The following is a 26,778-nucleotide window of genomic DNA, read 5'->3' as shown; positions in this document are numbered from 1 at the left end:
GGGGAGGGATGGTCCCCCCTGCTACAGAATAAGATTCGAGGTCTAAATAAAGATTGACGACAAAAATACATGTATCATACATCTCGATATTACACATCAAATAACTTATCTAAAGATCAACGTAAAAAGTCAAATCAAAACAATGAAATGTTTGTACTTGCGAAAAGCACGTTTTAATTCCATTAAACTTAAAAAAATATTTCATAATTCCCTGTTGTATAATCAGAAAAAAGAAGATAAATAAACTTCCATTTATTTATTATAGCTTCATGACAATAAACAATGTTTATCATTACTATTTTTTTTCCATTTCAATAATTATTATAATCATGCCCTTTTTTTTTGGGGGGGGGGGTAATGGTTTCAATGTGTAATAATGTACCAAGTTAACTTTTTTCGTATTCCACGTGAAACGTTATTAAGTTACCAATATCTTCTAGATAACAAGGTCAAGGATCTAGGTCTAACTTCTTAGCTTTTGCTGGTGCACATAAGTGCCTACATTCATTGATCTGTGAGGGCAAATAAAAAAGAATCCACACCAGAGTCCACATCATCAACTCTTTGTGCGATATTTTAACCAAGTATCATATGTGTTAGTTCCACAGATAATTATACAGTGTATATCCTCAGTCATTTTGTTGTCATAGACTAAGACTCCCTCTAGTGTTTCTGTCGCAAGCGCTGACAAATTAAAACGCACCCGGGGTTCGGGGGGGGGGGTATGGGCATTTCCGAAGGGGCTCATCACGTACATCTAGTATAGGCTCTTGAATTTGACTCCTCTTCCAAAATCTGATACCAGAGCATGGATGTAGCGCGATTTTATTTCAATCGTTGTTGCTGTTGTTGTTGCTGCTGATGCTGTTGTTGTTGTTTGTCATTCATGTTAACTCGCCCTCTCTTCGGCATAAAGTTTATATAGTCTTCTTCTAATTGAGGAACATTTCTGCTTAGTCGTTTAGATTTGATAAAGTAGTATGGTGAGCTCAACCTCTTTGTTAGCGAACGTGAAGTCTTGGCGTTGTAGTAAATGTGGTCTTCGTTGTCAAGCGATATTGTTCTTTGAGATTCAGTGTCTTGGGTTTTTATAATTTCTTGAGCATCGCGAGGGTAGGGGTCCCTGAGCTTTAATCTTCCTGGAAGATCTTGAAGGGAGGGGTCGTTTGAGGGGTCGTTTGGCCTTATTCTCTCTGGAAGATTCTGAGGCGAGTGGTCATTTGGTTTTATTCTTTTTCGAGACTCTGGATCTTGGGGCTTCACAACTGTTGGTCGTGAGATGTAGCTACTGCTCGTGCATTCATCGCGTACCTCAGTAGACTTTGAACTTGTTAGGGAAAGGGATGATGCTGAAACATTTATCCTTTGCCCTAGGCTTTTAGGCTGAGTCCATGCTGCGTCTTGTGCAGTTAAATTGTGTCTCCGTTTCCATTTGATACATTTCACGACAACACTGTAATAAGTAAGACAAGGACAATAATTAAACAGTGTCAAATAAACAAAAAGTGAACAGCCTTTGATTAGCTTTACGAAGGTTTCATATATAAAAGATAAAACATTCATCAGTTACTTATCTATTATTGAACACATGGATGAAAATAATACAAAACGAGAGAATAAAATAACTAAATTCGAGGAGATACTTTCAAGTTATCTGTGCCTGAAAAAAATAATCGTATTTGATATCCCCCGGAGAGTGTAATTGTGAAACAATTAATATTCTATTGAATAAAAATGGGATGGACTTGCTGGTTACTTAAAAATGACAAAAATATATATAAAGCAAAAGATTGCCGAGGGGAATGTTTGGGGTTTCTTTTACAGCATATACCGACACATGTGACAATGTGTAACAAAAACGCCTTTATGATTATTGACTTACCCAGCTGTCATTTGTTCTGTTACCAGAATCTTTTGAGTAAGATTCTACTCATTCCTTTCGACTAAATAAATGTGAAATACGTCTTTTGAATGTCATTAAGTGTTAGTATTATCTTAATTTGAAAACGTCATCCAGGTCATTATCATCTATAATGATAATGATAATGCTGTATATTAAATTACATATCACCGCTAGGAACGTTGGGCAATTTTCAAATCTTTGCCAGACAAAATTGGTGAACTTAAATCACAGTGGAAGAGGCAGGATATCTTAAATTCATTTTGAAAGTATTTTGACCGCAGCCCCCCGGCAAAAAAGAAACAACAAACAATCAAACATTTAAAACGATTTCAGGCAAGCAGGGGGTACCCACCCCCACCACCTTCAAGTAGTGAACATGGTGGAAATGGAGTGGGGAGAATAAACGTGGAAGGAGAGAGGAGACCATGAAAAAAAACGTTTTGTGGTGGGTAAACTTTATAGTATCCCTATTATTCAATTGAGAAGAACAATAATGTCCCCTTCAGGCTGTTTCCCACCCCCCACCCCCCCTGGCGATATCCCTGCAGGCAAGAGCACAATGTCACCCAATGTGTTCACAGTGTATCAACATAGTAGCCAATATCAGGATATATATATATATATACATATATATATATATATATATATATATATATTGTAAAGAATAGGATGAAGATAACAATGTTTAGATATAAAAGAGTTGCCAAAGCTGTAGTACATGTATAACTTCACACATTTATATATATATATATATATATATATATATATAGTGTGAAAGAAATGGATGAAGAGAACAATGGTAGGCGTAGCTTAAATCAAGGTTCCCCAGAGCTATCTACCCTTTTTGAAAAATTGGTGATGCCGAAAAAATGTCTCTGCCGGGAATCGAACCCGGGCCCCCAGCTTTGAACGCCGGTGCCCTAACCACTAGACCACAGAGACGGGTTAGTGGCTAGGGCGACCCCGATCCGCTTGACCGTCAGATAGACAGATTTTCGACACTATACCAATTATAATTTCCTTTGTCGGGTGAAGGTGGGTTTCGAACAATGACAAGCCGCCATGCTTCAGCTGGATCAAAGCTATTTCTTTGATATAGTCCAGTCAATATAGAGTTTGACCCCCACTAATTGCAACACAAGATATTCCACTGCAATGCTTTCAAGGAAGGTCCCCTAAACAACATACTAAAAGTCCCAAGAAATCCAAGTAGTGGAAATTTATGAAATTTGCATATTATGCAAATTATCCATAACAAGTTAGAAAAATTAGGGAAATAGCCCAAAGATTACAAATTGAGTGTCCAAAATAATTTAATTTGAGCGAAAATTCATGATAAATAACTGTATTCAATGTTTTTTGTCAAAAGTGCAAACAAATCTACCTCATTTGCATAATATGGAAATAAGCATCCTTATATGGAAAAATATCAAGGTATTGTGATTTTTCTCTCATTAACTGCTTGAAAATTTCATTAATGTTGAAATTTACATGCTGCTATCACTAAGGACGTTGAATACATTTGTATTCAGCTTAGTGTCTGTAGTGTAATTTGCATATTATGCAAATAAAAGTATCTAACATGTTATAAATATTCAAGAAAACACACTGGTGATACATCCCTCAAAAATTGCAAGTAGATTATCAATTGAAATTGGAATATGGCAATACCTTACAGCAAGGTTTCCTAAACACCATATTAAAAGTCCTTAAATATACAAGCATATAGGAAAATCACAAAATTTGCATTTTATGCAAATTAGCCATAATAAATTACAAATAAGGAAAATTATCCAAATATTGGAAATCAAGTACAGAAAACAATATGAATTGATGCCCATGATAATTCTTACAAATTTATCTATTTTTTGAATAAAAATCGTAAATAAATCTACCTCATTTGCATCATTATGTATGAGCATCCTTATACGGAAAAAATCCAGAAATTTTGATTTTTCTCACAAAAACAGTTATGAAAGCATTTCAGTCTAGATCAATATGATGTGATCACTAAGAATGGACAATACATTAATTATCAGCTAAATATCTGAAGTGTAATTTACATATTATGCAAATAAGCATCCGACATGTTATAAATTTTCAAGGAAACATATACGTGATACTTTCCTCTAAAATTCCATGTAGATTATGTGTATTAACCATGATGACCTTCCCTACACTTCTTGCTTGGTTGATATTGACTTTTTTCATGAGCAGTTACCCCACTCATACTGTACAATGATGAGTCTATTCTACATGGATCCCATTGCTTGAATGCTTCATTATTTCCATCTAAGTCTTCCTCTCTTCTTGACTTTGTAGAGACTTTGCGTTTCTTGCGAGTATAGTCCACGCTATCAAGCTCCTGGATTGCCAAGTGATCAGCACAAGATGTCACACCCAGTACAAATAAAAGCCCATTAGCTTCGAATATTTGGTCCTTGTAGCACACCACTTGTCTTGGTAATTGCTTGGATCACAAGATCTCTGGGCATGGTTAATATGAGTACAAATGGGCATTTGCCTATACGGGTGACATGAAAGACATTCATAAATCCATGATGAAGGCTTAAAGTGCATTATATTTCTCAGATGGAATCGTGATTAGACGTTATTGCTAAATCCAGTAGCTGCTTCAGGATGAAGCATCCATTTTCTGTTCTTTTCTCTTTGATAAATCTCCTAAGGATGGCAGCCATCTCCAAATATTATAGCTATAGTTTCTAAGCAAATCGTATGCAAATAATAATATTAATTTCCTGATATTTATGGCAAACAGAAATTCCTCAGTGAAACAATGAACAAACCAGACGGAGGACTAAGCCAGATTATTGCCTTCCCAACAAGTGGACTTATTTGCCTCAACGTGTTACTCATGGGTATACTGTGATGGTATACAGAAGAATGAATCTTTTAGTAATTATGGTACGACTGAGGATGTTCTTCTGGAGAAATGCTGACTTTAATAGTGTCATGCAAATGTATTTTGGACAATCATACAACTCTCTGTACTTTAATCCGACAAGTCGAGCATAGAAGATTGAATGCCAATCAAGAGGACTTTAACAAGAACACACCGTTACCCATGTCTTCTTCCGACACAAGTTGCCTCAATGAGACAAAGGACATAAGTTGTGTCGGAAGATGTCAAGAGTTTTATAGAAAGGCTAGGAAAGCATCAGTAAGGTAAAGCTCTGAATTGCTACAATGCATTAAAGAGGACCACAAGAGGGTTTGTAGACAAGCCTATAATACATCTTTTGTTGACCGGATTGACAATGATCCAGGCTGTAACAATTAGCATGTTGGGAGCCCTTGATATCAATTGCTATGACTACATTGGAATAGCATTATTAAAGGAAGGCAAAGATTTTTATTCTTAGTATTCACCACTGATCATGATGATGATGACGCTGATCTACAAGTCATCGGACCCATTCCTGGGACCCAGTCCTCACCCATATGGTGTAGCCAGACTACCTGCTTGAAGCTACTAGGCCAGACGGAATCTCTGCTACACGTCCTAATGAGACTACTCATCAGATCTTACCTGCCATAAGTTTGCTTTTCCTGGCCTCCCTTTATACGGTGAAATTTCAAGAAAGTCTAAGTTGTTCCCATCCATATAAGAAAGGGTTGTCAGCTCTAACAAACTACACACCAATTCAAATACTTTGCTTTGTTCTTGCAAATCCCATCATCTTGTCAGACTAACAACGCGGCTTAGGAAGCGAAGAACATATTCCAGTATTTTACCTTGAATATAAATCATATAAGGATAGATTTGAATGCTTACTGATAGCAGCATATTTGAAAAACTGAAATGTTTTCACTTCAGTAAATGTGATAAAAATCTAAATTTGTTGACATTTTCCATATAAGGATACTTATTTGCATATTATGCAAATGAGGCAGATTTGCTAGCTTTTTTAAATAAAGATTTAAATTATGTATTCTTCATGAACTTTTGTTCAAATTACTTGCTGTGGACATTTAATTTGTAATCTTTTGATTATTTTCCTTATTTTCTATTTTTTTAATGGCTAATTTGCATAATATGCAAATTAATTTTCAGGCATTGGGATGAATTATCATGCTTAGTGATATAGTAGCATTTTAATGTCAGCATTAATGAAATGTTTTCAAGCAGTCTATATGAGAAAAATCAATATCTTGACATTTTTTCCATATAAGGTTGCTCATTTGCATAATATGCAAATGAGGTCGACTTTTTTGCACTTTTGACTAAAAAACATTGAATTCATTTATTTATCATAAATTTCTATTCACATTAAATTGTTTTGGACATTTAATTTGTAATCTTTGGATTATTTCCCTTCTTTTTCTAATTTGTCATGGCTAATTTGCATAATATGCAAATTTCATAAATTTCCACTGCTTAGATTTCTTGGGACTTTTAGAATGTTGTTTAGGGGACCTTCCTCAAAAGAATTTTAGTGGAATATCTCGTGTTGCAATTAGTGGTGGGTTACCCCCCTATTCTGGCTAGATTGACTGGACTAATACAGTACACGTATGGGAGAAAGTATACAAATGTGTAAAGTTATACATGTACAACAGCTTTGGCAACTCTTTTATTTAAATATTGTAAATAATTGGATGAAGAGAACAATGGTAGGCGTAGCTTAAATCAAGGTTCCCCAGAGCTATCTACCCTTTGGAAAAATTGGTGATGCCGAAAAAATGTCTCTGTCGGGAATCGAACCAGGGCCCCCAACTTTGAACGCCGGTGCCTTAACCACTAGACCACAGAGACGGGTTAGTGGCTTTGTATACTTTCTCCTATACGTGTACTGTATGAAAGAAATAGCTTTGATCCAGCTGAAGCATGGCGGCTTGTCATTGTTCGAAACCCACCTTCACCCGACAAAGGAAATTATAATTGGTATAGTGTCGAAAATCTGTCTATCTGACGGTCAAGCAGATCGGGGTCGCCCTAGCCACTAACCCGTATGTGTGGTCTAGTGGTTAAGGCACCGGCGTTCAAAGCTGGGGGCCCTGGTTCGATTCCCGGCAGAGACACTATTTCGGCATCACCAATTTTTCCAAAGGGTAGATAGCTCTGGGGAACCTTGATTTAAGCTACGCCTACCATTGTTCTCTTCATCCAATTCTTTACAATATTTTAATAAAAGAGTTGCCAAAGCTGTAGTACATGTATAACTTCACACATTTGTATACTTTCTCCCATACGTGTACTGTATCAAAGCAATAGCTTTGATCCAGCTGAGGCATGGCGGCTTGTCATTGTTCAAAACCCACCTTCACCCGACAAAGGAAATTATAATTGGTATAGTGTCGAAAATTTGTCTATCTGACGGTCAATCGGATCGGGGTCGCCCTAGCCACTAACCCGTCTGTGTGGTCTAGTGGTTAGGGCACCGGCGTTCAAAGCTGGGGGCCCGGGTTCGATTCCCGGCAGAGACATTTTTTCGGCATCACCAATTTTTCAAAAAGGGTAGATAGCTCTGGGGAACCTTGATTTAAGCTACGCCTACCATTGTTCTCTTCATCCATTTCTTTCACACTATATATATATATATATATATATATATATATAAATGTGTGAAGTTATACATGTACTACAGCTTTGGCAACTCTTTTATATCTAAATATTGTAAATATAAAAGAGTTGCCAAAGCTGTAGTACATGTATAACTTCACACATTTGTATACTTTCTCCCATACGTGTACTGTATCAAAGCAATAGCTTTGATCCAGCTGAGGCATGGCGGCTTGTCATTGTTCAAAACCCACCTTCACCCGACAAAGGAAATTATAATTGGTATGGTGTCGAAAATCTGTCTATCTAACGGTCAATTGGATTGGGGTCGCTCTAGCCACTAACCCGTCTCTGTGGTCTAGTGGTTAAGGCACCGGCGTTCAAAGCTGGTGGCCCGGGTTCGATTCCCGGCAGAGACATTTTTTCGGCATCACCAATTTTTCCAAAAAGGGTAGATAGCTCTGGGGAACATTGATTTAAGCTACGCCTACCATTGTTCTCTTCATCCATTTCTTTCACACAATATATATATATATATATATATATATATATACATGATTCATATTGTTCGAAAACTCAATGCAAAGTGCAAATAATTTCACCTGAACACATCTCCGGTGTACGTTTTCACAGAATGTGCACATAAAATTTATAACTGAATTCATTATTAAGCCGGGGTAATGATTTCAGCGCGTTGTAGCCTCATGTACAAAGCGCTATATAAATTTAACTATTATTATCATCAGCATTATTATTATGAAGCTCAGAGTTTAATTCGACCATTTTACGGTATAAAGCTGATTTCACAATGCGCGACACTGTGTTCTTTGAAGCAGATGATCCTCCCAAGAAAGTCTACACACAGACAATGAAGAATCCGACGTGGGGGTAGTTTTTAAATCCCCCTTCCTTGGTTCCACCACTGGCACTTTCTCCATTTCTTTTGAAAACAGAGAAGGCTTGAACAATGTATCATTATGTTTGATTAATGCCTGAAATATATTTAGTTTGATCATGCTGATTTTTGTTGCGATTGTAGCCACCAATTTTTATTTAAAAAACAAGCCTGGTGACATCATATTGATTTTCCAAATTATATCAAAAGAACAGGGGAACTACAGAGTTTCACGATCAAAATATTCATTTTTATTCTCTTATTCCAATCTTTTTAAAGCTAAGACATTTTCTCCAATTACTTGTAATCTTAAAAATTTGCTTCACTCTTGAGTTGACCCATATTTTTGTATTATTGTTATAACCATTGTACACTGTAGTTTAATGTATAAAGTCAATGTATGTGTTGTTATTCTTTTGTCACTCCTTACATGTACATGTCCAGGTCGGCAAAGAACGCCTGCGCGGTACTGTAATTGTTTACTTTTTCCTTTCCTAGACAACCTGGAATTGTATTGTGGACATACATCCCTTTTCCTTTCCTCTTTGCTCTCATGTATTTGTGTTGATCTTTGTTGAAGTACCGAAGTAAATTATAATATAATAATAAAAACTAACCAGATTAGCGATACCATGAAGCAAAGCCCTGCTACTGCCGATCCTGCTATGATCCAGATTGTACCTGGTGAATCATGAAACCAAAAGAAAAAGGTAAATATTCATTATTCATTTTGTCCTGATTTAGATAGTTGGGACTTCTCAATTACAGATTTCCGTGAGAGCACTGTGCTAATTCGGCAGTGCGAGTCAAAATGAAAGTGGTAATCAACATGATGACACGACATTTGATCCGGCGACAATTGCTCCTTTATTTCGTCTAAGATATAGGGTTGGGGCTGGGGATGCAATAGGGTTTTATGTTAGGTCCAGGGTTGAATTTGGTCATTCAGGCATGGAATTTACAGCGGAGCTATTGTCACTGGAGTAAATGTCATGGTACCAATAAACATTTGACTGATAGTAGCAACACAACGTGTAACATAAAAGGGCTTTAAAATTATATAAAAATAATGTTAACAATAGAAAAAAACTACCACGATAATAATATATTGCTTTTCAATTGATAATCTTTCATAGTGGGTGGATCCCATGGCCAAGCTAAAGGGGCTTTCACACCGAAGGTTGCGTAGAGTTGCGTAGAGTTACGTAGAGTTGCGTAGGGAGTACGCAAAAATTCGCTGCGTACTCATCGGCGTAGTTCCTGCGTTGGGGAGCATAGTGTCGCGTAGAGTTGCATATCTTGTCTACGTAGCGTTGCGTACGGTTGCGTATGGCATCTTTGCGGAAACAAAATGCAGTAGGCCTATATCATTCCCTGCCTTACAAACTTCTCAAGCAACTCTTTGCTTTTTCTCCTGTCCCCAGGAGCCCAACAAGCTTTTAAGATTTCGAAGTAATTCATACTCGAGGTTCTTGGTTGTAGGTTTATTCATTTTAAATATACTGTTGTCTATTTTATGTCGTTTACTCTGCCTTTTTATTATTGTTATAATCATTTTTTTCTCCCTTTTTTCAAATAATTTCAATTACGTGTATATATTTTGATTTTCTTTGATCTGTTTTATTTCTAAACATCGGAGATTTATTTATAATGTATATTGTGTATTATTGACTTTTAATAAATGCATAAATAAAAAAAACCATTTGCTGCTGTCCGGAACACTGTACTGCTGTGAAGTAGGATAAAATTTAATGAGTTGTCTGTTAAGTCCATTCTAAAGTTTTCGGGGCAAGGCATGACATAAAGGGCTAAAGTAATTTCAAAATGTTGTGAGCGAGGGAAGCGACCGAGCCAAAAATAGCCTTTTAAATAGATAAACCAAATTTTTGCAACAGTTGTGATATGATATATGTTTTAAACATCATGACAAAATCCGTCATAACAAATTGATTTATGTATTAAAAAGCTATTTTTGGCTCGCTCGCTTCCCTCGATCACTCACTTAATTTGAAATTATTTTGCCCTTTTGTCGTGGCTTGCCCCGAAAACTTTAGTCTGATTACGCCGCTGAATAAAAAAAAGATCCCTCATAAGAGAACAAAGCAGCCCCCAACCATTAATACAGATCAATATGCTTGCCAGTAGGGGAAGGCGGGGTAAGTTGAGCATAAGGGCAAGTTGAGCCACCACCCCCTGGCCAATAATGAATGAGTCAGACATCGTGGTGGTGTCATATATTGATGACCCATTACATAACCCTTAACCCCACCACATTGTTTCAATTTTGAAACAAAAATTAATTTTTTTAAGGGAAAAATACAAATTTCAGCCAAAAAAAGTAAAAAAGGGTGTGAAATAGATAAGTGTTTTTTACCCGCACACATCTTTAAATATAATAAAGAAATAAGAACAATTTTGTTAGTCCTGGTATGGATTCTCATTCTTGTCATAGTCTTTTACATGATGGATGCATAAGAAATGTGTGGATGTGAAAATATCGCATTAAGTTCGGACTGAGGTAATTTGAGCCAGCCAACATGGGGCAAGTTGAGCCATAGTAATTCTTATGGTAATGTATAATAATAAAAAAAAAACCCTGAAAAACTCATTGATATGCAGGCAGAAAGGGGCAAATTCACATGAAAGTTCTTTTACTTTTAGAGGATGTTATAATTAGCAAATGAAAAGACTTTAAATGAAAAAAAATGACATGCTGGTTCTTCTCGCATACATTTTGTACATAGTTTTTGTGGTTCAACTTTACCCCAGAAGGTGGCACAATTTACCTCACAGATGGGGCAAGTTAAGCTATATGATATCGTTTTTTTTTAATGTCACAATGCATTTCAGTGTGGGGGTAGAAAGTTATATATAGGTGAAAAATATTTCCCAAGAATCAAATCTAAAGGCTAGGTACTTATTTCTATAATATTATTAGGAGTGGGCTATAAATGGGTGATTTTTGGTTTTATTGTGACAATATTTTTTTTTTGTATTCCTTTTACCTTATCTCAACATGAAATGACAATATTTTTTATCTTGGGTCCGAAAAAAAAGTGTGCCGGGCCAAAATCCAAAATGACCGCCAAACCCCCCACAATAACAGTTTTGGCCACAACTTCTTTATTTGGTGGTCTTTTTCTCTGGTTTTGGTGTCTATTCATATGTTTTGGGGGGCAAGCAATTTGTTTTTCCTAAAATTAGTACTTCTAAACCATTATTTGTAGAGTTAAATTGTTATTTTACTAAAACTTACCAATTTTTAGACCCCTTTTTCAGCCAAAAATTAGGTTTTATCGTCTCATGGTTCTTGGATATTAGACGATACTAGTTGAGAAGTATTAAGCAGCTTCATATAGCTACATTGCTTTTATTCCTCTAAATTGTGTTTTACGGATATTTGCGAAATATATCTTATTACAGGGAAATGTCATTTATCCATACGGGCTATATACAGTATAGTACAATGTATTGTACATACAACACTGCATATACCCATGCATTGAGCCATTGAACACCATGACATACAGTATGACAAGTCTTTAACTATAGTGTCATCGAAGTGAGCTTCTGAGGTTTAGAATTAGATTGTGACTTGTGAATTTGATTGCTTGTTAGCTGATGTACATGTAACCCGATGATAAACATAAATTGCACATAAACATCATGTACATGTACGTACATCACATTTTAAGCCATACCTTCTTCATTCGGAGGCTTGTTTTTACCTGGTTGTGGTGTCTAACCGGCCTATGTTTATGTGGTCAGGTAACTACCATGGTAACGCTGATCAACGGCCAATCAGAATCCAGGATTCCATGCAAGTTACCATTGGATGGCAAAGTTACTATAAACAGAATAGCCACAGTGTAAATGCTTTAATGTGGGGTTGACTATAATCCATCGTTAATGGTATTTTCCTTTCTCCGCCCCCTGCACGAGCATATTTGACAAAACATGCCTTCAATTTCTGGGACAAAACATACAGTATCTTCAATTTCTGAGGCATTTAATTCAAGAGTTAATTTCTATGACAATATAGTTTATCCTACAGACGGTAGTCAATGCAAGGACATACATGTATGCACTGCAGTACATGTATGTACAATACATTGTACTATACTGTATATAGCCCCTTTTGATAAATGACATTTTTTAAATTTAATAAGATATATTTCGCAAATATCCGTAAAACACAAAGAAGAGGAGTAAGAGCAATATAGCTGTATGAAACTACTTGCTATTGTGGAATTCGTATCGTCCAATACCCAAGAACCACAAGACGATGAAACCTAATTTTTGGCTGAAAAAAGGGTCTAAAGATTTGTAAATTTAGGTAAAACCTCCTTTTAACTCTACAAATAATGTTTTTTAAGTACTAATATTTAGGTAAAACAAATTGCCTACCTCCAAAAACATATGAATAGACACCAAAACCAGATAAAAAGACCACAAAAATAAAGAAGTTGTAGCAAAAACTGTGATTTTGGGGGGTTTGGGCGGCCATTTTGGATTTTGGCCCGGCACACTTTTTTCTCGGACCTGAGACAAAAAATATCGTCATTTCATGTTGAGATACATTACATGGTATAAATAAAAACTGTTGCCATATTAAAATGACAAAAAAAAGTATTTTTGACCCATGTATAGCCCACTCCTAATATTATTAGTCATATCAATTCTAACATGCAAAATGCAAAAAGTGTCACAACTTACCCTGCCTTCCCCTATATATGCTAGAACAGTGGTTTACTTTGAATTCTATCAAGATGATCATGAAATTTGGCGCTTTAAACATTTTGTTGATGTAGATGGTGTTCTTTAATATTGATGAACGAAAAGCAAATCAGGAATCAGAGAGCCGACGTCAATTTTGATGTTTGCGGTGAGGTTGTCCGAAAACAGAATTACGGAGCGGAAAGCGTGTTGCGATTTGCTTTTTGCGTTTTTGCAAACAGAACCACAAAGCTAAAATCGTGTTTTGATTTTGTATTTGATATAATAATAATAAAGACACAAATTTATAATGAGAAATCAGAAAAAGCCCACGAAGTATTTTTTTATTTCAATTTTCCGTTTTTGATCTACAAAGTACCTTGATTGTTTTGCCTGTCTCTTTTTCTTCTGTTGTTTTGGAGTTTCGTCGCTAGCTGCATCATTATGTTAAGATTGTGGTGCAGATGAATTTCTAGCCTCTTGTCGAGGCCCTGTCGGCTGCTTTCCGAGCGAACATGAATTTCACCGACTTTCTTTTGTTTTTTATTGTTTTTACCAATTCACCGACCAAAAACTGGTCGTTTAAAATCATCCAATGAGAGCGCGGGCTACTATGACGTCATATTGAATATTCATGAGCTCATCTTGAATGGCGACCCGTGGATTATTGGCGAAGAGTGACGACGAAATATCAAAAAGCATTGAATATGCCTCTAAAATGCTGAATATTGACCGATTTAAGGATTTGCAAGTCGATGAAATTAAATCTGCACTGAAAGGACGAGATGTTTTTGTAAATCTACCCACAGGATATGCATGATATGGAAAAAAAATCAATATTTCATGCGATTCCACTATGCGTCGATTATCGACCTCGGCGGTGCATTGTAGCTGGAGTTTGCTTAATTCCCCTTGACTCGAGTCTGACCAGCGGCTGACCAGTATCTCCCGGGAAGTTTCGGGGCGTTGATGGGTCTGTTACGGCCAGTACTAGTAGTAGTAGTAGTATAGTACCACTACTTGAAGCATTTTGTTGGTTATATCCCTTTAAGTGTCCCGCAATTAAATGAATCCCCTGCAGAATAGTGGACTACTATAGTATTTCGAACCCCGGACGAAACAGCTTTGACATTTCATTGGTTTACTGGGTGACCGCTAATATCATGACTCATGTATATTCATTAGGAAGACGTTCCTCTTGAATATATAATTCAGCTCAGATGTCAAGAGGCCCTGGCTCGCGCCAGGCCTAATTCGCTTCGCGAATTAGGAAAGCCCTCGCTCCGCTCGGGAAGCAGCCACCAGGGCCTCGACAAGAGGCTAGTGAATCTCCACCTTGGTCACTTGAAACAGAAAGGACAGGAGATTTCTTGCCCCTCTTGGTCTTATTGTTTTGGTATCTTGCATCAATATAGACAGAACACTCAAGCATTCAAATTAAGTGCAGGGCTGATTTGGTTATGGCAGAGCTTTTATCGTGACTGACTGCACAATCAGCAAAAACCTGATGAGAAACAGTAGGATCCAGCATGAGTACGCCACTAATTAGCAACTATACGAAACTGTACGCCAGGTCTACGCAAGTCTACGTCGGTCTATACGCAACACTACGCAACACAACGCCATTCCAGTACGCCAACAAATTAAACATGTTTAATTTTCTGTGTTCCTCCCGCGTGCCCACTTGTGTAGACTTGCGTAGACGAGCGTATGCAAAACAAATGGCGGCGTAGTGTTGCGTAGTCTCTACGCAACTCTACGTAACTCTACGCAACTCTATGCAACCTTCGGTGTGAAAGCCCCTTTTTTTTCTTTTAGTTTTTATACTGTTTTCAGGTTTTTTTATTATATGTGCTCTAAAAAGACCTCTAACTGATGGCTAAGATCTCAGACAAAGATTTACCATGGCAAGCGACGAGTTTCGATTTTGTTTCGTTATGTATATGGAAATACCCCAATAAAAATAATACTAATACATAAATGACATTAATTATATCTATAAATGATATGTTAGTATAATGATCGTCGTGAATGGTCAAAACAGGACCACCATCCCCTTAACAAGCAATATAAAAAATGAAATGCAATCTTTGTGCCTCTTATTGAAATTGTATCAATCTTCTTTGCTTTCAAATTCATTAAGCGTGTGTTGCTACACTATTATTTTATACTTATGTTGATAAAACACGTTTCTTCCACAGTTAGATATCAAGACCTTGGCTCCATAAAGCTTGATAATGGATATTGTACTAACATCTACGCTTAGTCATACACACTTACTAATTAATGTGATTTATCATAGAAAACCAGCCAACTGATCAATTGCGAAGCTTCATGTCACACGACACAGAACTAAACTTTAGTTTTGATATTGGAGACTTTCAAGAGTATTTCCGTGTTTGTTAGCATTTATTTTTACGGTGATATGAATGAGAGAATATAGGCCTTGGTGCTGTGGTGTTTGTTGATGTATCACAACATAATTAATAAATCAAATCGTAATAACACCATACATAATCAATAAAATATTTCTTGCAAATGATATATATATTCATAGAACATGCAAAAAAAATGTCGATCTTCCAGAATTGGTAACAATCTCAATTTAAACCCATAGGGCATTACAATCTTATGTTTACTTGCAACAACACCCATTAATAACATACACTATCAAGACGAAAAAATAAAATGTTTATATGAAGAATCGTTCATGGCGTGGTCAAGCCCCAATTATTGATATGAATAAATTTAAACAATAAAACGATTTGCCATAGCCTATGATGACATACGTTGTCTGAAACGTTCAGGTCTGAACAGTCCCACCTGCTCGTTTTGTTGTGGGGTATGTTGTATGGAACGTGTACATGGAGCCTACAATCTTAATCATTTACCTTTCGATTCATTTTGGAATCTTGTGTCTGAACTGTTAAATAAAATCGTCTTAGAATTTACAAAGGCATACAGTCTCTGCTTTCAAAATAAATCTGTTATCCATGTATTCATTTATTGCTTCATTACGTTTTGTATAAAGAACAGTACAATCAATTGATATTAATCAATTAATCAATCAATCAATCAATCAATCAATCAATCAATCAATCAATCAATCAATCAAACATTCAATCAATCAATCAATCAATCAATCAATCAATCAATCAATCAATCAATCAATCAATCAACAAATCAATCAATCAATCAATCAATCAATCAATCAATCAATCGATCATTCAATCAATCAATCAAATCTAGGAGTCAGGAATAAAATATGGCAAGTGCGGCAGTTGTAGTCCGCGTACATCTGTGGAGGGGGTTTTATGTTTATGGTGTTTCTATAAGTTGCAATAATTATATAAAAGACATATCTTTATCCTGCATTGGAAGCCCTATACAGAGATTCAACATCTGGAACAATGCAAGCAATTATGCAAAAAGCAGGATACATTGGCACATATAATTGAATATACATACCCTCATCACCTTCACTCGTCCCGTTCTTTGATCGGTTTGAAGAGCTTGTTATCGTAATACCATCCATGTCAGTTACCGATGAATGCGAAGACGTGTTCACGGTTTGCCACGTAGCTTTGTTTTTAAACAGAGAAATATCGCAGCATAAACACCTTTTGAATACTATACTGTATACTTCCTTCTCAGTATATGTTCCTATGGAAGTTTAAGGTTTATTTCACAAAAGGTGGTGAATACTAAATATAAACAAAAAAGAAGCAATTTGGAGGTCCTCTTGATACCGTGTCCAACGAGCCTCATTGTGTTTACGAAACCTTCAAGGAAAATGCCTCATTATTCTGACCATTTATATTATCCTGGAGATATATCTTTTCACGGTGTCACGATACGAAACATGTCGTAAAGATATATTTAGTTATTGTTATCATTTAATAGGCATGATTAATAGTCTCTACTCTGTTGATTATCTTTTTTCTTTGGCTTAAACCCTTTATACTTTTAATTATGTTGGTTATCATTATAGAATATGATAATTTTAGTCATTATTTCATAGGATTATTGTACATTCAGATATGCAAGGGTAATGTGTGATATACTTTACGTGCAATTAAGTGTTAACAAATCAGGAAGTGAACCAGAATTAAATTTCGTTATGGAATAAGATATTTCCTTTTCATCCTTTTTTCGGGGACAGTGCTGCGTGGTTCCATATTTTATAATCATTTTACTAGATTAAACTAGCGTACCTGTTATAATTTGAACCCCCCCCCCAAAAAAAAAGAAGCCGATAACAGATATCTGGAAAACTATGGATGTGGGTGTTTTTGTATGTGTTGTGTGCAATGGGGTGGAGTGGATGTGCGCTTGTGTGCTTCTGAGAGAAATAAAAAAAAGACTAACTTGTCTTCAGGATACAGGTAGGAACCGGCTCATTCCAATATGGCTTATTGCTGCTTCCGTTTGGCGAACCAATACATTCTATGTCGGAAGGCCCAATAAGCTGGAAGGATGGGAAGCAGCGAAATGACGCCATACTTCCTACTACTAACCGATACCGGATTACTTGGCCATTAGCGGGTGTTTTAAGTGGTGGGCAATATTCATTTGAAGTGATGTAAACTAGCATAAAAAGAAGGAAAATATATACATGCATAGCTAATACGGAAAATATTCGTAAATTTGCTGTATTGATTATGCACAAAAAAGACTTCCAAAAAACAGAGCAGAAGGGAAGCTTACATTTATATATATTTATATATATATATATATATATATATATGTATATTACGCGTGTTGGGTCCAGGTCTGGATACAGATGAAAACACAAAAAAGACAAAGAGTTCATCTTGGCGAGGTATACGCATTCAGTTCCAACAAAATGTTTATTCCCAAGTATTATCCGAAATTTCAACACAAACCTCTCTTCTTCGTCAGGGATACGAAACTCACAACTATATTTATCTATAGTTGTGCTCCAGAAGGTAGTGGATCCCACCAGAATATGAACATAATTATTTAAAGTGCTCAAGTTCCGCCATGTTTTAGATATTTAATTATGCCATTCAAAAACGCTGTTTCTCAGGGCTCGCCAGGCATTAATAGTGTTGTTACGTATATTCAAAACCAACGAGTGCATTTTGTGGTGGGTCTCATTAACTTTTGAGCACAACTATGTGTATGTAGGCTCATAAACAATATAGTCCGAGGCAACTAAAGTGGGACTAGCATATTTTAGTCATCACGGACACTTAAATATTTATTTGCTTTTAAATTTATGATAGCCGATATAGTATTCATGTTATATGAAGTTATAGTCAAACTATATTTTCCCCAATATTTTATATGGCTAAAATATCTACCTCAATAATTCTGCTTGCTTTAAAACATTATGCAGAACTTGGCGTGAAGACGCACCGCATTGATTTTATCAAGGAGAAACTTCAAATTTATCATCAGCATCCCCCATCATATAAATTACAATAAAGCAGAACAGAGTTGAGCAATAATAATGAATTGATTTACAAATGTATTCACCAGGAAGTAAAGAATGCAGTAGAACAAAAACATTAATGCCAAAGGAATTAGAAATTAACCTCACATACATTTATACACATACACACACATAAATGAGTTTATATATATATATATATATATACATATATCAATATGATATATATATATATCTATATGTATCGAGTATCATATCTCGTTATGATGACTAAAATAATGATTATTATTACAAGAATGTAAAATATAGGTAAAGAATTTTTATCATCATAAAAACAATAATCATCATCACTATCATAAAAAAGATAGTAAGTAAAAAAAAATGCAAATATCTTACAGGAATAATGTGTTCTTGATCCACACGTCTGGTTGGCATTGCCAGAACAAGGTGAGTTACAGTGACTCTCATCTGATTCTTGTATATCTGGTAGGTCATCACTGCAGAAGCAGAGGTTACGCGATATAGCAGCGTACGATCTTCCATCTTGATAACAGTTACCTACGCACTCATCTACGCTGGAAGATGAGTAATCTTCGTAGAACACAGTTTGTAAGTGCTTTCCAGACAGGTAACACGCAAGAAACCCTGGACCTGTGACAACATAGAATGAGAAAAACAAAAGTCCCGTTCAAAGAATGGGATCATCAGAATGTCTGTATGTGCTCAAAGGGCCATAGCCCTCACTGGAAGCAGGGGGCTAAGATTAGTCCGGGGATGCTTCCAGTTCTGCATGTGTTATTCATCATATGGAGTACCCCCTCGAAATGAGGTACACTCTTAAAATAGTTGCCCAACTTTTAACGAACCCTGGGCAACATCCTGTACACACAACTATTATTTAAAATCTGCCCAAATTGGGTAATAAAAAGTAATAATTGGACAATAAATTTGCTCGATTGGATAATAGTTGCCCAGGATGTATTTTTTGACCTAAATACATCACCCAACATAGGGGGCAGCATGTTGCCCAACATTTTCAGTGTGTAGGTATGCTAAATAGAAACAAAAATCAAAATCACCATATTTTCTATGAAAACTTTATCTTTGTTTTAGGTGGGTTTTTTTTTTGCTTGTCAAAATCAAACCTCCATCCCCTGTTAAAAAAACATTACCAGGGCCCTGCGAAGGACTCGACTCTCAACACGTTGATTTGAATACAATTTCAAATCAAACTGTTAAATTCGTATAAAAAACAAACTATGAAAACTTAGGAAACTATGACATTAATTGTTTAAATGCCAAACCATTCCCTCCAAAAGGTTGATTTCAATATTAAAAGGGCCCCAAAAATAAACATACGAAATAAAAATATCATAACGCTGAAAATGTCCTTGAAATCGTATGAAGAATACAAAAGTAAAGATAAACGTACCAAAAGCAGCGCGCAGAACATTACCAATACATTCCGCCGATATTTCGCTGATGATTGTATGTATAAATAAAAGTAAATTACTATATTTTCTTGGGATGGGCCCCCTTTTTATTTGTATTTCTTCATTGTACCAGATGTTCCAGAAATCAATATTTATAAACATTTTGTCCTGACAGACCTTTTCCCGGTGCGTATAGTCTGCATTTCCGTTACTGAGATACCTGATACACAGTTTACAAAAACAGCATCACTATAAGCACAATGAGTGCTATTTTTGTTTATTCTCGAGAGTAAAAAAATAATTCAAATAATAAAGAATAATCTCACCATGACTAGCAAATATAAACGCCGCTGGAATAATCGTTATCCAAATGAATGCACCCAAAGTATAAGACATGTTTCCCTTGAAATGTCCACGAACAATTGCTGCTCTTTCCCGAGTATATGTCATTCAAAACTTTATCTCTGCCAACATATTAGTTTGGATTGTTCTACTTTCCCATAAGTAAGATTAACAGCATATGCGAAGCACTTTTGATAAGTAGTTGTTTAGATGCGACCATGTTTCAAAACCGTTGTGCGTATAAACATTTACGAAGTTAGAAGCCGTTTGGAGCAGTAGATTTCATTTTGAGCAAGTGAGAGAGAGGAGAGAAAGGAAACTGTTGAACGCTATCTGGTGAAAGTTGAGCTTGAAAGAGATATTGAATTAATATTATCATAAATCATGAACAAGTTATCACCGTCATCTCAAGGATTCAATTCATTTTAACCAAAACGACCGAAACTGATTTTCTGTGAGAATGATTAGTTACATACACATTATCATTATTATTATTATTATTATTACTATCATTATTATTATTATTATTATTATTATTGTTGTTGTTATTATTATTGTTATTAATATTATCATTATTATTATTATTATTATCATTATTAATATTATCATTCATACTATAATCGTTGTTATCATTATCATTGTTGTCGTTATTATCATAATTATTATTATTTGTTTAGCGTCGCCTGTGCCTGGTAGGTGAATAATCAATATGGCCTTCAGGTCTCCCCCCCCCCCCGATATAACTGATTGTGAAAGTGTAGATGGACCACTACACCGGGGTTTCCCCCTCCTCTTATGCGAATACTGCAATGGCTTCTTAACGTGCAAAGTTGGTGACTTTCCTCTACACGGGACCTCAAATTTAACGTCCTATCCGAGTTTTTCACTGTAACAGAGCCTGCATCTATGGAACAGGCTGGGAGGGACACGTACACACACCGCAAGCTTCTGTCATCCGACTGGGGTGGACTCGAACCCAAGACGTTTGGTTTACCGCCTGACCTTCCTTTTGATTTTTTTGATATATCAGTTGGAGTAATGTTATTTATTCATCCATCTATTTGTTTATTATTTTATCCATATATGCATCTATTCATCAGTTAATTCATTCATCTACTTAATTTTATACATCGACCTTTATTTGTTTTATCTATTCATTTATAAATCTATCTATCTATTAATTCGTTTACCTACATGCATGTGTTTATGTGTTTATTAATTTATCTATATAAGAATATCAATTTATCTGTTTTGGAAAGACCCGTTTGGTTTTTCACTACAAATCAATCCCCAACGTAATTGATAAACTAATGACCAATGTGTTTATCAAACAAGGGCCTGTGATTAATGTGTGTGATATGTAATGATATACTGATTTCAATGAGCACATTGAACATAGAAACTGGTAGTAAAATTTTGAGAGCCCTTTCAAAACTGCTATCATATTATCGAGAGGTCTGTCACTTTTAATAAATGAATAGTACATGTATATTTGAATTAACCAAGTTCATACCATTGTCAGATTGTAATATCAATATATTGTAAAATAGTAGTACTATTTATAGTATTATTATTATCATTATTATTATTATTAGTAGTAGAAGTAGTAGTAGTAGTAGTATTAGTAGCAGTAGTAGTAGTAGTAGTAGTAGTAGTAGTAGTAGTAGTAGTAGTAGTAGTACTAGCAGCAGCAGCAGCAGAAATTGTAGTAGTAGTAGTAGTAGTAGTAGTAGTAGTAGTAGTAGTAGTAGTAGTAGTTGTCGTAGGAGTCGTAGAAGTCAAAAAATAATAATGATAATGATGATGATAAGAATAATATATAATAATACTTACATTTATATAAAACTTCTGTACATTGTGCCGAATTACTTTTTTATTGTATGGCATGCCCCCACAAAACATAGGCACTTTTTCTACTCCCTGGGTATTCAAGCCAGAGTTCCAAGGCTAAATTGCAGGCATATTATAAAGGCTTTCGTATCCAACCTTGTACCTATTTTACTGCCTTGAGTGTGGCATATTGTGAATTGATAGGAACATAGAATCGACAAATAAACTATATCAAGTGATACTATATGTACTATTACTACTACTACTACTACTACTACTACTACTACTACTGCTGCTACTACTGCTACTACTGCTACTAATGCTACTACTGCTACTACTGCTACTACTGCTACTACTGCTACTACTACTCCTACTACTACTACTACTACTGCTACTACGGCTGCTACTACTGCTACTACTGCTACTACTAATAATACTACTGCTACTACTGCTACTACTGCTACTACTACTGGTCCTGTGAGAACAAACTGACAAATGACTTCTAGATTTGCAAGTTTCTGGATACAGTTTGAACACAGCCGTGGGTTGCACCACATATTGTCACTCCTGCACAAATTGTCGCCTCACTTAGGCGACAATTTGTGGAGGAGAGAACACCACACATTGTCGCCTCATTTCATTCAACACTCAACAAACAAACAAATAAACAAACAAACAAAAAAAAAGGCCATGTAGAGTTGCAAATGCAATTAGACCATTTGGCTATCAGACGAAATGGTCATTAGACCAATTGCAGATTAGACCAAATTATTAGTATACCAAATGGGCTAAGCCCATGTGTTATTAGACAAACAAAGAATTAGTCCAACTGTTGTTAGACCAAGTGGATAAAAAACGAATTTTCCACGGGCTCTGCTGCTGTTCTCCCCGAAGGTAAATTGCCAGTTGGTCTAAACCCGATTTGACTAATGGCCGTTTAGCCTCATCCTATACATGGTCTAATTCCATTTCGTCTACAACCAGTTAGCCTTTTGGTCTAACTGTTATTTTGCCAATTTACCATTCCGTCTAATTTCCTTTTGGTCTAATTTCTATTGGTCTAATATCTAATTGGTCTAACACCACTTGGTCATTTCCTGAAACAGATTAGAAATATTTATTTGCGATATATAGGAAAGGGTGATTAGACCATTTGGCTATTCGACGATTTGGCAGTTATACCGACCAAGCATACTCGACCAAGTTCTCTGCATTAGACCAAGTGGAAGTTAGACCAAACTGTTACTAGAGCAAATGGGTCTAGCTCGTATGCGCTTTTTGCAGACACAAATTGGCACAATATGCTTAAAAACTTAGACCAGCACGTGCAGCATAAATTTTTGCGAGCGAACAATTTGTGGTGTCAAATTTTGCAAAAATTGTCGCGGGGCGACTATTTGTGGTGCAACAGCCGTGACACGGACACCCATCACATGATACACATATTGTATCCATCGACCCACCACCCTATGAACAAACCCAACCACCACTCTACCGAATCATCGACCTACAGCCCTATCCATCAATTCCCACCAACCAGCCTATCAACAAACCCGCTCACCACTCTACCAACACATCTACCCACAACTCTCCCAACACACTAGCGAACACTCTATCAACACACCGCCCCACAATCTACCAAAGCACTCATCTCTTTTCCAGCACACTCACCAACCACTATATGAACAAAACCACCCACCACTCTACTAACACTTTTTTTTTAATAACACACATACAACCCACTCTAACAACACACCCACCCACAATCTACCAACGGACCCACCAATCTATCGTGTCATCAACTCAACTCAACGCATCCACCAACCATTCTACCAACACACCCACCAACCACTCTATCAACACACCGACCCACAATCTTCCAACGGACACACCAATCTATCGAGTCATCAACCCAACTCAACGCATCCACCAACCATTCTACCAACACACCCACCAACAACTCCATCAACACGCCGACCCACAATCTGCCAACGGACCCACCAATCTATCGAGTCATCAACCCAACTCAACGCATCCACCAACCATTCTACCAACACACCCACCAACCACTCTATCAACACACCGACCCACAATCTACCAACGCACTCACCACTCTACTGATTCATCTACCCAACACCCTATTCCCAATCCCCACCTACTATCAACGCGCCCACCACACTCTTTCAGCGCACCCACCCACCACTCTTTCAACGCACCCACCCACCACTCTAACATCAAACCCACCAACCACTCGATCAACACACCGTTTCACAATCTGCCAACGCACCCACCCACCATTCTACCGATTCATTGACCTACCACTCTTCAAACACACCTACCAGTCAGCTACCATCACACCTACCATTCTACCAACAAACCCATCCACCACACTATAAACCTAAAACCCTACCATCAATTCCCACCTACCACTCTACCAATACACCCGCCAACCACTTTATCAACGCACCGACCTACAATCTACCAACGCAATCGCCCACCACAATACAACACAACCGCTCATAACTCTACCAATGCACCAAACCACCACTCTATATACCAACACACCCACCAACCACTATATCAACACACCGACCACAATCTTCCAACGCACTCACCACTCTACCGATTCATCGACCCAATACCCACCACTCTTCCAACTCACCCACCTACCACTCTACCAACACACCGAACCACAATCTACCAACGCACCCACCCATCATTCTACCGATTCATTGGCCGACTACTCTTCAAACAATCCTGTCCGCCAGCTACGACCACACCTACCACTGTACAAACAAACCCACCAACCACTCTATCGATTCATTGACCTACCACTCTTCCAACACACCTAACCACCAGCTTACTGTCACGCTCACCCACAATCCTATCAACACTCAGCAAACTCACCCACCACTCTTACAACACACCTACAAACCACTCTACCAACACACCCACCCACCAATCTACCAACACATCTACTACCTTACCAACACACCCACCCATCAAAGTACCAACACAGACACCCACCAAACTACCCACACCCCACCCAGCATTCTGTCAACACACTCACCACTCTACCAACACACCCACCCACCAATCTAACAATACACCTAACCACCACTCTACCCACATCCACCCACCACTCTGTCAACACACCCACCCACCAATCTACCAATACACCCAACCACCACTTTACCCACACCCACCCACCACTCCGTCAACACCCCACCCACCACTCTGTCAACACACCCACCCACCAATCTACCAATACACCCAACCACCACTTTACCCACACCCACCCACCACTCTGTCAACACCCCACCCACCACTCTGTCAACACACCCACCCACCAATCTACCAATACACCCAACCACCACTCTACCCACACCCACCCACCACTCTGTCAACACACCCACCCACCAATCTACCAATACACCCAACCACCACTTTACCCACACCCACCCACCACTCTGTCAACACACCCACCCACCAATCTACCAATTTTTTTATTTTTTTCAATATGTTTTTATTAAGGATTTCATTTAAATGAATTACATAAACTGCAGATAAATACCAAAAAAAATACAAATCTTCATTTCATATCAACAAGGATAATGCAAAATAGTACATATATATTTACCAAGAACTGAAGCAAATAAGGACGGAATGAAACTCCTTAAAATTATACTTTTATATCTGAAAAAAAAAAAAAAATCAACTGAGTCCCCAACCCTCTATGTATTTTAATAATAATTAATGTTAAATGGCTATATAAATGATTTGCAGGAAAACAGAAATCAACCTAAATGTATTATCATTGCATCCCATTTTAAATCAAGCTTCAACATAACTTTACATAATTATACACACATACACACACCCACCTTAACACCCATACACACATGCACATACCACGCATACGTAAACAAACATAATATATACAAATCTGCATAATGAACGTTTAACATTTTGGCGCAATAGGATACAGAAAGAAAAAAACCCTGCAAATCATATTGATACAAGAGAAGGGGAAATTGAAAAGAACTAGTAAAAAGAAAAAAAAACATCAACATTCACACCAAGATTCACACTCGCACCACATTAGACACATCCCACCTGTTCACATTCAAATCCCTTTTCACCTTCAGTTCATCCCATTTCTGCAAATGTAAACTTAACTTGCCTGACTTCGTTGCCATGCGTCTTTCTTCTTCTATACAACTTGTTATATATTTGTGTATTTTAATAAATGACGGTACCCGGCCTTCAGCTCTGGAATAAAAAATTGCATATTTAATAAAAAGAATAACAGAATTGACACATTTAATTCTACAAGAATTTCCAGGTAACACTAAGAATATTTCCCTCCATTTCAAAGTTCTTAATTCAGCTAAACAAAAATGATCAATACAAAATTGCCAAAGAGGTTTAACTTTTATGCAATCCATGAGTATATGAAAGTACGATTCAGTTTTTGTACAACTAAACGAACAATAATTATCTCCCACGAAACCAAATCTCATCAAATGTTCTTTTGTATATATTGCTCCATGTAAAAGCATAAACTGAAATTCCCTTTGTTTTCTTATAAGAGTTGTACTCCTGATATATTCAAATAATTTACAAATTTCTACATCAGTAAAATCAAAATCACTGTGACCATCCTTAAGTGTTAACTTGCATAGCTCTTGTAGCTTAGTAATAAACAAGTTATAAATT

The 26,778-nt window shown here is 36.8% G+C and overlaps 1 protein-coding gene across 1 annotated transcript; it reads right to left on the bottom strand.

Annotated features, from left to right (window-relative positions):
• Positions 1-745: 745 nt before the first annotated feature.
• LOC129280873 (uncharacterized) lies at positions 746-17,539 on the bottom strand. The gene is made up of 4 exons (XM_064112628.1): positions 17,407-17,539; positions 16,507-16,620; positions 8,940-9,003; positions 746-1,453 (listed from the first exon to the last, which is right to left on the bottom strand). The coding sequence occupies exons 1-4, from the start codon at positions 17,537-17,539 to the stop codon at positions 826-828; spliced, it is 939 nt and encodes a 312-aa protein (XP_063968698.1). The 3' UTR covers positions 746-825.
• Between the last annotated feature and the right edge of the window lie 9,239 nt (positions 17,540-26,778).

The sequence above is a fragment of the Lytechinus pictus genome, chromosome 17, assembly GCF_037042905.1.
Source record: "Lytechinus pictus isolate F3 Inbred chromosome 17, Lp3.0, whole genome shotgun sequence".
Taxonomy (NCBI): Eukaryota; Metazoa; Echinodermata; class Echinoidea; order Temnopleuroida; family Toxopneustidae; genus Lytechinus; species Lytechinus pictus.
The sequence above is the reverse complement of the archived record's forward strand: the minus strand, read 5'-3'. Positions and strand labels throughout refer to the sequence as shown.

What these genes read in the sequence shown, in the direction of transcription:
- LOC129280873 (XM_064112628.1), bottom strand. Translation starts at nt 17,539, where the DNA reads ATGGCGTCATTTCGCTGCTTCCCATCCTTCCAGCTTATTGGGCCTTCC. An exon ending in GACGAGTGAAGGTGATGAGG is followed by an intron (nt 9,004 to 16,506) that starts GTATGTATATTC and finishes ATGATTCACCAG; the next exon opens with GTACAATCTGGATCATAGCA. An exon ending in TTCATGGTATCGCTAATCTG is followed by an intron (nt 1,454 to 8,939) that starts GTTAGTTTTTAT and finishes TACTTATTACAG; the next exon opens with TGTTGTCGTGAAATGTATCA.